Source organism: Eriocheir sinensis, chromosome 33 (genome assembly GCF_024679095.1).
Source record: "Eriocheir sinensis breed Jianghai 21 chromosome 33, ASM2467909v1, whole genome shotgun sequence".
In the NCBI taxonomy this organism is placed as follows: Eukaryota; Metazoa; Arthropoda; class Malacostraca; order Decapoda; family Varunidae; genus Eriocheir; species Eriocheir sinensis.
The window spans coordinates 9,311,136-9,328,635 of record NC_066541.1 but is presented as its reverse complement, the minus strand read 5'-3'; the positions used below and the strand labels follow the sequence as shown (position 1 = coordinate 9,328,635).

General features: G+C 43.7%; 1 protein-coding gene across 1 annotated transcript in view; it reads right to left on the bottom strand.

Annotated features, from left to right (window-relative positions):
- LOC127006843 (obscurin-like) overlaps positions 1-17,500 on the bottom strand; it is a 40,479-nt gene that overhangs the window by 11,785 nt on the left and 11,194 nt on the right. The window contains exon 3 of the mRNA XM_050877198.1: positions 1-23. This exon is cut by the window's left edge and continues 93 nt beyond it. Within this exon, the coding sequence (XP_050733155.1) occupies positions 1-23 (23 nt within the window). The remainder of the gene's footprint in view (positions 24-17,500) is intronic.

Genomic DNA, 17,500 nt, shown 5'->3' with positions numbered 1-17,500 from the left:
CTTGAGCGCCGCGTCAGCCAGCTCTGTAAGACAACACCAGGTCATCTCAGGTCACCCGGGAAGGTCACGTAGAGATCAAGTAGAAAGTCGGTTAGTGCTTCATTCTGGTGTTGAAAGGTCATCTGGCGGGTGTTTACTGTCAGGTTATGAGTGTGTCGAGTGAAGGTCAGTCGTGTTAAGTGACTTTACGGGAAAGGTCATGTGTGTGTGTGTGTGTGTGTGTGTGTGTGTGTGTGTGTGTGTGTGTGTGTGTGTGTGTGTGTGTGTGTGTGTGTGTGTGTGTGTGTGTGTGTGTGTGTGTGTGTGTGTGTGTGTGTGTGTGTGTGTGTGTGTGTGTGTGTGTGTGTTACGTCATCCTGATGTACTGTGACGGTGCAGAGGCGTGACGGGGCAGAGACCTGAAACGTGTCCTATCACGTTATCTCTCGCCGCCTTGCCTGATGGCGGCGACGGCGGCGGTGGTGATTTTGGTGGTGGTGGTGGTGGTGGTTAGTGGTGGTGACATTGGCTGTGGTAGTGGTGGTGGTGGCGGTTGCAGTATTTTGAGATGATGGCGGTGAGTTATATTAGTGGTAGTGAAGTGGTGGTGGTGGTGGTGGTTGTATTGGTGGTGTTAGTTTTATTGTAGGAGTAGTAGTAGTAGTAGCAGCAGCAGCAGTAGTAGTAGTAGTAGTTGTAGTAGTGAGGTGAAATACTACAAATGTATTATTATTATTATTATTAGTAGTAGTAGTAACGTGAAACACCACAAATGTAGTAGTAGTAGTAGTAGCAGTAGTAGTAGTGGTAGTAGTAACGGTAGTAGTAGTAGTAGTAGTAGTAGTAGTAGTAGTAAGGTGAAACACCACAAATGTAGTAGTAGTAGTAGTAGTAGAAAATAAACATCACAAACAAATGACAAAAGGAAACACAAGATAACATGAAAGTAACAACAACAAAGAAAAGCCAGTGAGGAGAACAACCCGTCAGTCCGTCGTCCACTCGGTGCTGCTATCCCAAACCAGAACAAACACGCAGCCACACGCGGTGAAGGCAACACTTGACTTACCACACGGACGCACACGGCGCCATCTACCCCAGCACGCTGATCTCTGCAAGCGGCCGGTGATAACAACACATAAATATCACTCTTAAATTATGTTCTTTTACCCTCACACATGACACACAATGCACAGTACAATATGGGAGTGTATATTTACTTGTTTACACACAGGAAAACAAACAACCACACACACAAGGACGTAAAATATGTATGTGGACGTAAATAGGACATTGTATTCAGGGACAAACATGAGGGACACTATTTACATTTAATAATTTATATACATGGAAACTGGCCTAGTAATGTGACACAGATAATATTGTGGTTGATATAAAATAAATATTGGAGTAAAAACACGCAAAAAATTTCACGTCAGAGTCGGGGAAAGGAAAATACTGTAGAAAAGATAAAATATGAAAATAAATCAAGACTTAGTAAAAAAATATGCGATGAGAAAGAAGGGAAAGAACACAATGAGTAAGAAAGAAGTGATGCGAAAGAAGACGGAAGAGAAGAAAATCAAGAGAGAGACCCAGACAGACAGGAAGAGAGACAGGTAGACGGACAAACAGACAGAAACCATTAGTCGAAAAGGAAAAATTACACCGAGGAGAGAGGGAGAGTAACGAAAACGGAAGACCAAAAGACGTAGAGTTTTCTCCCGCCACTGCAAGGGAAGGAAGAAGAGGCGGTGATTACGGAATATTTCTCGCGCGTGAAATGTATCGTGAGCACTGTGAGAGGGAGGCGAGAATACTGATTAAACGACAATGCGTGATCATGAATGCACTGATCTTTATGCTCTCTCTCTCTCTCTCTCTCTCTCTCTCTCTCTCTCTCTCTCTCTCTCTCTCTCTCTCTCTCTCTCTCTCTCTCTCTCTCTCTCTCTCTCTCTCTCTCTCTCTCTCTCTCTCTCTCTCTCTCTCTTGCTGATGTATGTAGTGGTCAATATTCTCTCTGTGTATGTATGTATGTATGTATGTACGTATGTATGTATGTATGTATGTATGTATGTATTATCATTATTTCTATCTACATGTATCTCTCTAACTCTTTATTCATTTCCATATATATATATAAATTTTTTAATGCACTCCTTTTCGGTCTCTCTCTCTCTCTCTCTCTCTCTCTCTCTCTCTCTCTCTCTCTCTCTCTCTCTCTCTCTCTCTCTCTCTCTCTCTCTCTCTCTCTCTCTCTCTCTCTCCTAATTTACCCAGCCTGCTCTTTACGACTTTATTCTCCATAATCCCTCAATTTTATTCATGTCACGTTCTCTCTTATGCCATAAATAATGTTCCAAACTCATCCTTACCTGCCATATTTCTTCTTTATCCTCTCCTCCCTCTCTCCCTCCCTCCCTCCTTTAGTCATCTTTTCAATCCTTTCTTCATTATCTGCTCCCTCTCTTTTTCTTATTCTTTCTATATAGGAAACGATGGAATGAGAGAGAGAGAAGTATTGATGAAATGGAAAAAAACGTGGGGAAATATCATAAATCTCTTTCCCCTTTCTCTCTCTCTCTCTCTCTCTCTCTCTCTCTCTCTCTCTCTCTCTCTCTCTCTCTCTCTCTCTCTCTCTCTCTCTCTCTCTCTCTCTCTCTCTCTCTCTCTCTCTCTCTCTCTCTCTCTCTCTCTCTCTCTCTCTCTAGCTAGCTAGCGAAAACCATGGAAACTGCAGCCCAGAAACGTTTGCCACTCCGAAGAAATTTGTTTGATACTCGAGGAAACGTTTCGCATTCAAGGAGCGTCTGATAGTAATGTTCAGGGCTGAGATAAGACTTGCTGCTGGAAAACGCTTACTATTCATGTTTTTCGGACTATAAAGAAAAGAAAGAAAAAAACACACGTTAGGAGTTCATGCTAGGTTTGATAATGAAGACACGTTTCATACAGCAATACATATTTCATTATGAGGTCTGTTTTTTGTGTCATTTTTTTTCTTTATCACGAAGCCATACTGAGAGATTCTATATGGTGACCTACATACATTTTTTTCCTTTGTACGAGTGATGTTAAGAATATGAGTGTGTGTGTGCGTTTGTATGTGTGTGTGTGTGTGTGTGTGTGTGTGTGTGTGTGTGTGTGTGTGTGTGTGTGTGTGTGTGTGTGTGTGTGTGTGTGTGTGTGTGTGTGTGTGTGTGTGCGTTTTGTAAGGATTCACACACACTCGCACTCACACACACACACACACACACACACACACACACACACACACACAGGCGGGAAACCATCCATCTTTTTTTGTTTATCTGTCTGTGCAAATACAAATACCCCACTGAAATGGCTTCCCCCTCCTCCTCCTCCTCCTCCTCCTCCTCTTCCACTTCTTGCAGCTCCACCTCTTCCTTGGCAACAACCACCTCCACCACCGCCACAAGGCTTCTCTCTCTTCCCCACGGGGCTTCTTTTCCTTCTCTACTTCCTTTTTTATTCATTCTTCGCCCCTTTCCTTGTCCTCCTCCTCCTCCTCCTCCTCCTCCTCTTCCTTTCTTCTCTGATTTTATGTCATTATCATATGCAGAAGCGAGAGAGAAATGTGAATGTGTGTGTTTGAGAGAGAGAGAGAGAGAGAGAGAGAGAGAGAGTGGTGGTGGGGGGGGGGGAGGCTGTGTCCTTTACTCTTCTCCCTGTACTAAGGCTAATGGGGCATCATCTATTGCTCCCTGGTGGAGGATCGACAAGGGAGGGAGGGAGGGAGGAGGGAATGGAGGAAGAGAGAAAAGGAGAGAAAGAGTGATGGGAGGGAAAGGAGCTGGAATTATTGTGGAGCAGAGAAGGTAAGAGAGAGAAAGAGAGAGGGAGAGACTAGTGAGAGAGGAAGAGGAGTAACGAATGGGAGGAAGAACAGAAGGAGGGAATGGAGAGGCAGGGAGGGATAGGAGCAAGGGGGATGTTGAATAATAAAGGTGGGCGAGATGGAAGAGAGGGAAGCTGGGAAGAATGGAAGAGAAAGAATAGGAAAGTGAGGGAGAGAAAGGAGTGAGAAGGAAGTATAGAAGAGAAGGTGGGAGAGATGGAAGTGAGAGCCGTGAGAATGGGAGAGAAGGAGGGGGAGATAAATGAGGGAGGGAGAGAAGCGGGAGAGAGGTTGAGAAATAGAAGAGAGAGACTTGGAGGATGGAGGAGAAGGGAGAGGAAAGTGAGAGGGGGGGGGTTGAAGAGGGGTGAGAGACTTAAAGGGCATGTATGTGTTTGTGTGTGTTTGTGTCGTGTCCGTAATGTGACGAGTGAATGTTAGAAATGTTTGTTTTTCTTTCGTATAACTCCCGTGTGGCGTTTTATGTCTTTCCTTTCTCTTATTTTGTTTATTCTCTTTTTTTCCCTCTCTTATCCGTACCTTTCTTTTTTCTTTTACTTTTCGCTACTATTTCCTCTTTTCTTTTAGTCCATATTTATTTTTACTCTTTCCCTTTAATTTGTGTATTCTTTTGTCTGTATCTGTTTGTTTACTAGTCTGTTTGTCTGCTTGTCTGTTTATCTCTGTATGTCTGTTTGAATTTATGCTTGTTTCTATTTTTCTGTCTCTCTCTCTCTCTCTCTCTCTCTCTCTCTCTCTCTCTCTCTCTCTCTCTCTCTCTCTCTCTCTCTCTCTCTCTCTCTCTCTCTCTCCTTCTCCCTTCCCTCACTCTCTCTGGTGAACCAATTTTCCGATAAATCGATACTATAAAACCTGCCATCTATTACCTGTCACTCGCTCTCCTAATCAGCCTCTTCCTTTAACACGAATTCCGAAAGAAAACATTCCTTTACCTTTCTTTTCAAACCTCGAGTCAGCCCGGACCCCAAGCCAACCACTTCCTTTAAAGCTCCCCCTTGCAGCTGTGACATCCATTGGCGCGAAGAGAAACCCTCAACCTATACCTCCATTTAATAGCCGTCTGAACCTTGTAAACAAAGACGAGTCCATTTATCAGACATGGGGAGGGAGAAAGAGAGAGAGTGTGTGTGTGTGAGAGAGAGGGAGAGAGTAACGCCCGCCCTCCACCCTCCTGTCTTATGATATATTACACGAACTTCATATCAGCTCATGTTTGGAGACACGGAAGGCCAGACAGGGCTGTGCAGAATATCGGATTTGACTCAGACTTCGCGGAAAATGAGCGTTGTGTTTGCGGGTGAGCTGCTCGAGCCCTGTAGATCTTCGGGATTAGCTTTGGGTAATGCATTCTGGGCGCCTCTTTGATGTACGGGAACTGTGATTGCTTGCCGTGGACGGTGTGTGTGTGTGTGTGTGTGTGTGTGTGTGTCGGGAAAGGGGAGCGGGAATTGTATGTGTGGGGGGGGATGGGGTGTGTGAATGGAGGGGCTGTTAGTGTGCGTGTGTGTGTGTGTGTGTGTGTGTGTGTGTGTGTGTGTGTGTGTGTGTGTGTGTGTGTGTTTGCTGCCTCCCTACTTTTCTTACACACACACACACACACACACTCACAAAAAAAGAAAAGTTACACTGGCGAAACTGGATAAACTTGAAACGGAAACAGGACAAAACGCTTCACTCAGCCCGCCCCTCAAACTTTTAACTAGCAGGACACAAACAAACTCACACACAAACACACTCTCTCCCTCCACACACTCAGGCACCAACCCCCACCTCCAACCCCCTAACATACACACACACACTAAAAAAAAACAGACAGACAAATCTCTTCTTCCTCTTATATCAAACCCAGACAGACACACAGACACACAGACACACACAGACACACACCCACACTCCCCCACACCCACACCCACACCCACACACAGAGCCACACTTTAATACGAGTCACCCACGATGCAAGAGTCGCTGTGTCGCTCAGTTCAGCAGCTCTTCTTAGGTCCTGATCGGGTTAATATAATCGGGGCGACGCTCGGGCCTGTGTGGATCAGCCGAGGTAGAGGACGAGCCCCCCCCAACCCATCCCCCCCCACGGCCTGCTCCTGATCCCCTTCCTGCCTGCCTTCCATCAATCCTAAGCCAACTTCGATGACTTTAACCCTCACTAACTCCTCTCTTCCGATCCGTTCCTTTTCCTCTTCATCCTACTCCTGTTCGTTCCTTTTCCTCATTCCTGTCTCTCGTTCTACTCCAATCAGCTCCTGCTCCTACTCATCCTCATCTTCCCTTTTCCTTACTCCTGTCTTTCGTTCTTCTTAATAACTTCCTCCTCCGATCCGTTTTTGTTCCTCCTTCTCCTCCTTATCTTTCATCTTCCTTACTGCTGCTGTTCGTTCTAATTTTCCTCTCTAAATCATCTTCCCTTTTCCTTACTTGTCTTTCGCTCTTCTTAATAACTTCCTCCTTCTTTCCGCTTCTGTTCCTCCTTCTCCTCCTTATCTTTCATCTTCCTTACTGCTGCTGTTCGTTCTAATTTTCCTCTCTAAATCATCTTCCCTTTTCTTTACTTGTCTTTCGCTCTTCTTAATAACTTCCTCCTCCGACCCGTTTCTTTTCCTCCTTCTCCTCCTTATCTTCCATCTTCCTTACTCCTACTGTTCGTTTTAATTTTCCTCTCTAACTCTTTTATGTACGATCCTTTCTTCTCCATCTTTCTTTTATTATTCATTTTCTTTCACTTTCTCTCTATTTTTTTTACAATATTTTCTTTCCTTTATTTTTCCTCCTTTTGCTATTTTTTTTCTTTCTTCTTACCATCATATATATAGCTCTTCCGTCCTTCATTCCCTATTTTCTTCTTTCTCCTCCTCCTCCTCCTCTCTTTCCCAATCCAAACTATATTCTGCGTTCCAAATCAAATTCATTGCAAGAAATCTCATGAATAAACATTTTTCCATCTGTTCATTTGTTTTTATCCCGTTATAGTAACACACAAAGTCTTGATCAACGGTAAGCGTCCATTTAATTGCCTTACCTGTTATTCCATCTACTTGTTGTCCCTTTATTTACCTTGAGTTCATCCCCTTGACGCTCCCCTGATACCACCTGCATAATTAACAGCGGGCGTAAAAATATCCTCCGAGCACCTCCTTTCTTTTTCCTTCGTTCCGCGCTCACTAATTTGGGAGAAATCAGTCGAGCTAACTTTTCACCTGTCCCCAACCCACCTGGACAGCCCCCACGACGCCCCGGACGGAGAAAAAATTATTGGACGAAGGAGAGAGAGAGGGAAGGAGAGGCGGAAGAAGAGAGTAAAGAAGAGGAGGGAGGGAATGAAAACCAGGACAAGAACGGTGAATACGAGGAAAGGTAAGGAAGATAATAAATGTGAGGAGAAGCGTGGAGAGAGAGAAGGAAGAAGAGAAGGAAGAAGAGGAGGTAGAAGAGGAAAAAGAAGAGGAGAGAGAGAAGACAAGGACGGCGAATATGAAGAAAGGTAAGGAAGATAATAAATGTGAGAGATGCAGCTTGGAGAGAGAGATGGAAGAAGAAAAGGAAGAAGAGGAGGAAGAAGAGGACGAAGGAGAGGAAGGAAAACCATGACAAGAACGGTGAATACGAGGAAAGGTAAGGAAGATAATAAATGTGAAAGGAGAAGCGTGGAGATAGAAGGAAGAAGCGGAGGAAGAGGAGGAAGAGAAGGAGGAAAACGAGAACAAGAACGACGGATACGAGGAAAGATAAGAAATAGAATGAAAAAGAGAGAAGAAGTGCGGAGGAAAACACAAAGGAGAGTAAAAATGAAAAGAGGAGGAAGACCAGAATGATTGAGATCGATTCGGGACTAAAAACAGTGATGCCAGAAAAGGAAAAAAAAATAATGGGACGAAAATAGACAGGGAACGAGAGGATGAGATAGAAAAAAAAAGAGATAAGAAGAAAGAGGAAAAAGAGGAGGGGGACGAAGATAAGTGGGAGGAGATTAATAGTGAGGGGAGAAGAGGGCGAAACAAGGGAAGGAGAAAATTAGAACAGCAAAATAAGAAGAAATAAAAACAAGATAGACAAGAGGACGAGGAAAGCGAACGAGTATATTGAGGAGAAAGAGGAACAGAAGGAGGAATAGAGGAAGCTAAGGAGGAGGAAGAGGAAAGAGAGTTATACAAGAACACCTGAGATTGTCACTAACAGGGGACACGCAGGTAAAACAGGTGACATTCTGGGCTTCTAAATCTTGGGGCGAATTGATCCTGTCTTCCCCCTTCTCCTCCTCCTCCTCCTTTTCCTCAGGGCGCCAGGTAAGTCCAGATAAGGGCAGGTGCAACTTTCTTTTCGCCCTAAGACGCAGGTAACACAGGGGGCAAAGTCTGATGCTCTGGTAAAGTTAGCTCATTCTGGTTTACTGCCAATCTTCTGGTATATCAATTTCCATGGTCTAAGGGGAAGGGCCTGGATTGATGGAAAGATAGAGAGCGAGAGAGAGAGAGACAGAGAGAGTTTTATATTTTCTCTTTTCATCCAATTCCATCACTCCCCTCTCTCCTCCTCCTCCTCCTCCTCCTCCTCCCCCTTCCTCCATTACCCGCTGAAAAGTTTCCTTCTCTACTTTCTTTCCTGCTTCCATTCCTTCACAAATTGGTATGTTTCACGTAGATTTAGGCGTCCTTCGAGAAATATTTTGCCTCTCTCTCTCTCTCTCTCTCTCTCTCTCTCTCTCTCTCTCTCTCTCTCTCTCTCTCTCCGCGAACCGGGATCAATGAGGGGCTCGTGTTAGGTTATTTCTTCTTCTTCTTCTCATCCTTTCCCCGCCACCTCCACTTATCCCTTCCTCCGCCTTCTCCTTTTCTCTCTTCTTTTTCTTCCTTTAATATTCCCTCCACGTTTTCGCCCTCTTCTTCCTCCTCCTCCTCCTCTTCGTCTTCCTCGTTCTCCCATTTTCACTTTCATGTCTTTTTCCTCGCCTAATTTCTATTCACATTCTCTCCTCCTACCTTATTATCCGCCTTAACTCTCTCTCTCTCTCTCTCTCTCTCTCTCTCTCTCTCTCTCTCTCTCTCTCTCTCTCTCTCTCTCTCTCTCTCTCTCTCTCTCTCTCTCTCTCTCTCTCTCTCTCTCTCTCTCGGTCGCACAATTTCCTCTAATATTCCTATTTCGTTCCTTGGGATCTATTTTTCCACCTTCCAATTTCTCCGTCTTCCTTTTCATCTACACCCCCCTCCCTCCCTCCCTCTTTACCTCCGTTCCTCCCTCCCTCTTCTTCCTTCCCAAGAGGATTTGTTACCTGAGGGAAGTTGAGCCTCTTTCTCCATGATTATGAGTTACCTCCGCCTTTCCTCCCTCCTTCCCTCCTTCTCTCTTTCTTCCTCCTTCTCCTACTTCTCCTGTCTCTTCTGCTTGTCACCCTCCTCCTCCTCCTTCCTACTCGCCTCCTTCACTTCCTTTTATCTCGTTCTTCTTAACACCTCATCGTACTCTTCATCCCATTTTTTTTCCCTCCTGCACATTCTATAATAAACACGAGGGCGTAAAGAATGTCAAACTGGAAAATGTGGGAGAGAAAATAAAGAAGAGTGAGGGAAACGCTGGAGAGGAAGAGGGGGAAGAGAAGAAGGAAGAGGAGGAGGAGGAGGAAGATAACGAAATGAGAAGGAAGCAGCAGAAGGAAGAGGCAAAGTTGTAAGTGAAGGAGAAAGTAGAAAATAGAAGTCGAGAGAGAGAAGACGTGGAGAAGGCAATGGGAGAGGATGAAATAGGAGACAAGGAGGAGGAGGAGGATAAGAAGAGGAGAGGGAGGAGAAGGAGGAGGATAAGAAGAAGAGGAGGAGAAGGATGAGGAAGAGGAGGAGGAGGAGGAGGAGGAGGAGGAGGAGGAGGAGTTTGGTAATGATTCCACGTCCCTTGGTGGACTTTACGGTGTGTGTGTGCCGCGGTACCTCGGGCAACGTGAGGCACATACACACCTGAACGCACGCACGCACGCACGCACACACACACACACACACACACACACACACACACACACACACACACACACACACACACACACACACACACACACACACACACACACACACACACACACACACACACACACACACACACACACACACACACACACACACACCTGCTGACACTTGACCATTAGCACACCTTTGAGATCATTAACGCCTGACCATGTTATAATAATCCACTTATTTAATCACTGTCACTACACACACACACACACACACACACACACACACACACACACACACACACACACACACACACAATCCCCTTCACCCCACAACCCACCTCACACGCCAGCCTTCTCCCCCTCCTCCTCCTCCTCCTCCTCCTCCTCCTCCTCCTCCTCCCTCCCCTCTTCCTTTCCTTTCCTCCTCCACATTTTCGGAGCTACACAATATTATACAGCACATCACCTCTTCCCTCACCTCTCCCCGCCGGCGTGAAGGAGGAGGTGAGGAACTTATATTTTCCTTCTGATAATTCTGAACGAGCTTTCCACCTTCTCTCCTTTTTCCTCTCCTTCTCTCTCCTCTCTCTCTCTCTCTTTCCTTCCCTCCTTCTCACTCAGCTTGTATTCCCTTGCTGCTCGCTTGCTATTTTTCTTCTCGCTTTGCTATTTTCTTCTTTCTTTCCTCCTTTATTCCGCTTTCTCATTTCTCTTCTTTCTTTTCACTTGTTTCTCTCTTCCTCCTTTCCGTCTCTCCTTGCCTCTCCTTTTAGTCATCCCCATTTTCTTCCTTCCTTCTTCCCTTTCTCTTTCCTCCCTTCTGACCTTCTCCTTAATCCTTCCTTCTCTCCTTGCACTCATTCCTTCCTCTTCCTTTCCTCTCTTCCTATTCTGATGGCGTCTCTTCCAACCTATCTCCTTCATTCCTTTTCTTCTACTCTAATTCTACCTATTCTTCTTTTCTTGTTTCTTCCTTCTGTTTTCCTTCTTTCTTATCCTGCTTTTCCATCTCTCCAGCGTTCCTTGCTCTCTCTCCTCTAAATTCCTTCTGTCTTCCTTGATCCTTTTTCTGCCTCTCTCTCCTCTTTTTCTGTTCTCTTTTCTGTTCTTTCCTTGATTTCCTTCTTCCTTTTGCTGCTTCTCATTCTCTCCTTCAATCTTTGTTCTCTCTGCTCTTCCTTCCTTCCGTCTTACTTTTTCCATTTGCAGTCTCTCTTTATCTCTCCTTCTTTCCCTTGTTCTCTCTTCTGTTCTTTCTGTCTTTTTTTTCTCTTTGCTTCCTCTTTTTCTATCCTTTATTCCGTGTTTTCTTTCTTGTTCCTTCCTCCTGTTTTTCTTCTTTCCTTTGCCTCTCTCCCCTCCTTTCCCTGTAATTTTCTCTTTTCCCTGTTCTCCCCTGTTCCTTGCCCTGTTATTTTCTCCTTTCCCTGTACTTCCTTATTCCTTTCCCTGTTCTCTCTCCTGTTCCTCCCTCCTGTTCTCAGCTTGACGCACCTTCCATCTTCACACATAAGTAACACGGCTCATTTTAAGCTTATGGAAGAAATCGAAGGTGTGTGTGTGTGTGTGTTCAGCACGGTAGTAAATTCCAACGGTGTGAACGGCTATGTGTTGGTGCTGCTGGTGCTTGTGCTAGTGCCTGTGCTTGTGTTGCTCTCTCTCTCTCTCTCTCTCTCTCTCTCTCTCTCTCTCTCTCTCTCTCTCTCTCTCTCTCTCTCTCTCTCTCTCTCTCTCTCTCTCTCTCTCTCTCTCTTGTTTTATCTACTTTTCCCCTCCATTAGTTCCTCGTATCCACCTATTATTCCCCTCCTTCTTTCACTCCACTTCATCTCTTCTCTCTTTCCTACTTCCTTCCCCCTCCTCCTCCTCCTCTTCCTCCTCCTCCTTTTTCTCTAAGACATACCCACGCATACTTGCATAATTACATCCTCCGTTAGTTCTTCAGCTGATTGCATCTCTTTTACATACCCTACTCTCCTTCCTCGAAAGAAATAATTAACGAAAGCAAGAATAAAATAATAGCGAAACAGAGAATAAAATGAAAGTAAAAATGCAAAGGATATTTTTTTTTATAGTGAAGGAGAAGGCTTAAAGGGCAAACCAACACACACAAAAAGAACTGCCATACGCTGCACTTGCAAAAATAAAGGCGGGGGTAGACGAAGAGGAAATTATACAAAACAAAAAAAGGCGAAAGAGCGGCGAGTCATCGAGTAAGAGCCCCAAACTTCCCCCTCCTCTGAAAACCAACAAAAGGGTCAGGCGCCGCCCGCCCTCGACCCAGCCCGCCAGCCCGGCCCCCAAGACTATGACATAAGAGCGACGGGCGGTGGGCTGGTCTGATTTCCGGGGAGAGAAAATCAATTCGTGTCCCCCTCTTCGTCAGGTGGCTTGTGACGTAACACCCAGACCTTCGCAGGCTATCCATACTGATATCGTATTGGGTGACGTCAGTGCTTCCAGTTGATTGGTTCTCCATTTTAATCCATCCAAGAGGAAACCTTCTGGTTGGCTTGTATTTTAGGGCGATCTGACAAATGCTTCGCCGATCAATATGCGACTAGAGCCACTTTGTGATTGGCTGGGAGTTCCGTGACGTCAGTGGAGTTGAAGGGATGGGTCAGAGGAGCTAAGGTGACCTGGATTAATGAGGTAAAGGAGCAGGTGTGTGTGTGTGTGTGTGTGTGTGTGTGTGTGTGTGTGTGTGTGTGTGTGTGTGTGTGTGTGTGTGTGTGTCTTTTCTATATATATATATATATATATATATATATATATATATATATAGTTATACAAAGGTCTTAAGGAAAGTTCATGTTAGTTGATCAACCAAGTACTGATTACGTAATTTTTTTTCTCTCTCTCTCTCTCTCTCTCTCTCTGTGTGTGTGTGTGTGTGTGTGTGTGTGTGTGTGTGTGTGTGTGTGTGTGTGTGTGCCCCCTCCATACAATTTCGGTTACACAGCATTCAGAACAATCTCCCCAAAATAAACAGACAAACAGGATTCAGTGAAAATTACACCCAAAAACGTTGTATTAAAGAATATCGGCAAATAGCGTGTTGCCGTGAGAGGAAATACACGTAAAAGCGTTGGTGTGATATTGAAAATTTAATCACGAAAATACGGGAATACAAACTAAAGCCATGAACAACGGAAAACTGCCAAGTAATTTACAAAACGAATGAAAAAACAAATAAGCAAACAAATACTGAACAGCGTCGATATCAGCTAAGTCAGATAATACATGCCCACCTATAATCAAGCCAATTACTCGGAACGCACCTGAGCTCACCTGAGACACTACACGCTCTAATTAGGAGTCGAGACGAGTGTGTAGACAGGTGATCACGTCTTTAGACACACCAGATGAGCGGCAATACACGGAAACTGATGAGCGCTCTTTGTTCTCGGCCCGAAAGACTGAAGGAAACACAGAAACACCGGGGGGGAAGGGGGATGATGATGGCGGGCTGTTTGCTGCCACTCATTAGGGGGATAAGCGTCTGATGACGGAGTGGTGGCGGCAGCTTCGTCGGGTCATTAGTGCGTTGTTATTTGCTGACGTCTCGGTGATTTCATGAGGTTTATTATGCGTCATTAACGTTGTGATTTACCGCCGAGTAAATTTATTGCCTGTCACGAAAAATAATAGTGAAGGTAAAAATAACAACAGTAATAGTAGTAATGGTGGTAGTTGTAAAAGTGGTAGTGGTAGTAATAGTAGTAGTAGTAATAGTAGTAGTAGTAATAGTAGTAGTAGTAGGTTTTGAAGTAGTATAGGCAGGAGCAAAAGCAACAAAAACAGTAAGAAGAGTAGAAGTGGTGGGGGCAGTGGTAGTAGTAGTAGTAGCAGTACCAGTAGTAGCAGTACCAGTAGTAGTAGTAGTAGTAGTAGTAGTAGTAGTAGTAGTAGTAGTAGTAGTAGTGATAAGAATAAGAAAATAATAATAATAACAGTTAAAAGTGATGAAATAATAATAACAATACCAAACATAATCTCCGTCCAAATACGCACATAAAACCCAACACAATGGAGATTCAGATTCAACTGAAACAGCCAGTTGTGCATATTCATGGTGCAGGAAAGACCACGATCGTGCTTGTATTTTCCATTTCAGCCAACAATAAAGGTTTCCGGCGGGCACCAGACTGGGGGGTAAGTGAAACGCGGCCTGCCAATACCGTAGACTTTTTCAACTTTAATGTCATACACTTTCCTGTTCCACGTCTTTCTCTCGAATTCTTGATGTAATGAAAGGAGACGAAAGGTTGAGGGAAGAAGGAACAGAATAAGGAGATGATAACATCAACAAAATGAGGAGACGGAAACAGTTGCAGAAAGAGGAGAGGAAAAAGACAAATGGAATACTGAAAGAACAAGGAAGAAAAAAAATCAGGTAGAGAAAACGAAAAAAAACGAGGAAAATAATTATGATACGTGAGGAAAGAAGACGAGAGAGAGAGAGAGAGAGAGAGAGAGAGAGAGAGAGAGAGAGAGAGAGAGAGAGAGAGAGAGAGAGAGAGAGAAGAAAAAAAATCATTAAAAAGAAAGAAGAAAAAATGTAAAGGATTTCGGAATAACGAAGCGAGAAAGAGGAAGGAAAGGAGAAGACGGAGGAACGTGAGCAAAGAAATAAGAGGGAAGAAAGTGAAGTGATAGGAGGATCCACTCACAACTTTCCTTTTTAAAACCTAATGTCAATACCGTCTTCCCTCTCACTTCCTCCTCCTCCTTCCTGCCTCCTCTTCTTCTTCTTCGTACTCCTCCCTTGACCTCCATCTTCCTAGCCTCGCCCAGACGATGGAAAGACCCGACCTGAAGTGACCTTTCCGAGCACAAGAAGACAGGCAGGCGTCAGTTTCCAGTCTTCCTCTGATCCGGGGAAGGCGCGAAAAAGGATGAGAAAGAGGAGAATTATGAGAAGAATGAAGGACTGGAGAATGAGGAGAATCGAAACAGGAAAAAGAAGAGGAGGAGGAGGAGAAGGAGGAAAACTAAGAAATAGGGAAGGAGTAAGGAGGAGAAGGAGCACGAAGAAATGGAGGAAAGAAGGAAGTGGAGGAAGAGAAGAAAAGGAGAAGAAGGAGAGAAAAGACGAGAAGGAAACTGAAATAGAGAAAAGGAGGAGGAGGAGGAGGAGGAGGAGGAGGAGGAGGATGGGGAGGAGAAAGAGGAGGAGGAGGAGGAGGAGGAGGAGGAGGAGGAGGAACACAAAGGAACACAAAGGAAGAACAAACAACAGCAGACCTGCTGGTCCTTACGAGGCTCTTTGTGACAAGCTACACTAACTATCTAATCAAAGGTGGAAGATGAAGGACAGCAAAGGCGAAGGCTCCTCCCCACCCCCAATCCCCTCAGCCAAAGCTGGCAGGAAAGGAAAAAGAACCATGCAGCATGGAAAAACTGCATGGAAATTATGTAGGAAAGAGGAAAGAACTACCATTACTGCTACCACTAACCGGGCGATAAAAGCGGACAAGGACACCAGTATTCGAAAGAACTTAACGTTATTACGACAATGAGTAATATCTTAGTTGCTGGTTGGATTCAAAATACTTGTCTAATCTATTTTTGAAGGCCGTAACTGTTGTACTATCAACGACATCACAGGGTAAAGAGTTTCAAACATTAACAACTCGATTGAAGAAGTGTTTAGCTTCGTGCGACGAGAATCTTTGACCACTTATCTTCAAACTGTGATTTCTTCTTGTAAAGTAATCTTCCGCATTAATATCACTGAATCCTTTAAACATTTTAAACACTTCTATTAGACCGCCTCGCAGGAGGAGGAGGAGGAGGAGGAGGAGGCATAGGAGGAGGAGGTGGAGGAAGAAGAGCAGTAAAAGGAACAGGGGAAGAAATAACGAAAGAGGAAACGAAGATTAAGGAAGATGAAGCAAGCAAACAGAAAGAGGAAGGATAAGAAGGAGGAGGATAAAAAGGTTAAGGAAGAAAAGCAATAAAAGGAGCAGGAGAAGGAATAACGAAAAAGAAAACGAAGAAGGAGGAGACGAAAGCAAGCAAACCGAACTAGAAAGAGGAAGAGGAGGAGGAAAAGAAGAAAGTGGCGGGGCAGGAGACAACTTGGGCAGCCTTTACCTGTCTCATGGCCCCGTAACACACCTTTACCGGGAGCCTGAATGACGTTACCTGGCGGGCGAGCGTCAGGGAAGGAGGCGCGAAAAGAGGTCGTGTGCATAAAATAAATCACAGTAAACACACCTGGGAGGGGCGAAGTGCCGGGAAAATGAACGAAAGGTCGAGAATCAGTAGACGCAAAATAAAGTAATACAATAGATAGATAAGTGTAATATATAAATAAATAAAGAGATAAATAAAAATCACAGGAAACACGCCTCAAAGAGGAGAAAGTGCCCGAGTAAATGAACGAAAGGTTGAGAGTGAGTAGGAGCAAAATAGATAAGATAAATAGATACAGTAAATAAAAAATAAATACACTAGATAACTAACTATCTAAATAATCACAGTAAACACATCTGGGAGGGGAGAAAGTGCCGAGCAAATGAAAGGTGGAGAGTAGAAACAAAATACCATAAATAAATACGATAAATAAATAAGTAAACAGATAAATAAAACTTAACCACAGTAAAAAACACCGAGGGGAGAAAGCGCCCGAGTAAGTGGAAAAAAAAGGTTGAGAGTGACTATATAAATGAAAAAAAAAGAATAAATAAATAAATAAAAAAACTAGTAAACACACCTCAGAGGGAGAGAGAGTGCCCGAGTAAATGAATGAGAGGCTGAGAAGGAGTAGAGGCAAAATTAAAGGGGTTAATATGTTCCTGAAAATTACCACGAAGGATAAAACAAAATGAAATAAAACTAAAAATAAATAAAACCAAATATCGAAAAAATAAAAAAGTGTGAATAAAATGAATAAATAAACCTTATAATAAATAACTTCTAGCAGTGAGAACTTCGACAGAGAAGAATATGGAGGTAATGAAAATTAAACACAGAAGCCGCAATGAAGTGTAAGAAAGTATCTCCAATATCTGTAACCGTTAAGATATCTACGAATCGATGAAAAAACGAATGTGTAAAAATAATTGTCGGTGGGAAAACTTTGAATGAGATATACACATAAATGAAAACAAATTATATGTGATAAAGTCGCAATAAAGCAGAGAGAAAATATGATCTGTCTGTATAAACCATAAAATTGTTATAGTTCTGCGTAAGAAAACGAAATGTGTAAAAAAAAAGCTTGTTGCTGAGAGAACTCTAAAAAGGACAAACACAGACATATAAAAAAGCACAAAAGTTCCAAAAAACGTCAAAGCAAAGCAAATAAAATATAGTTCCAAAAGTTAACACGAACCAATAAAAATAAATTGTATGTAAACACTGTTGCCAAGAGAACCCAGAATGAAACGAAAGCAAAAGTCAGAAAAAAAATAATCATAACACTCACTTTCATAGCTTCCTTAACACTCACGAAAGGGAGACTAAAGTGTTGAATACAAAACATAAAAAAAATAAAACTCCATGACTCAAACACTCTTGGAAGGAAGGGAAAGCTGATAGCGTGATTAAATTTCCTCACGCTCACGCCACTCCCGGCTCAGGCAAGGCAGGTGAGATTACAGGTAAGACACACACCGACGATGAGCCATTAAGGGGATAAGGAGCGAGGGAAAACATTGCACCGTGGTGACGCCGTAAAG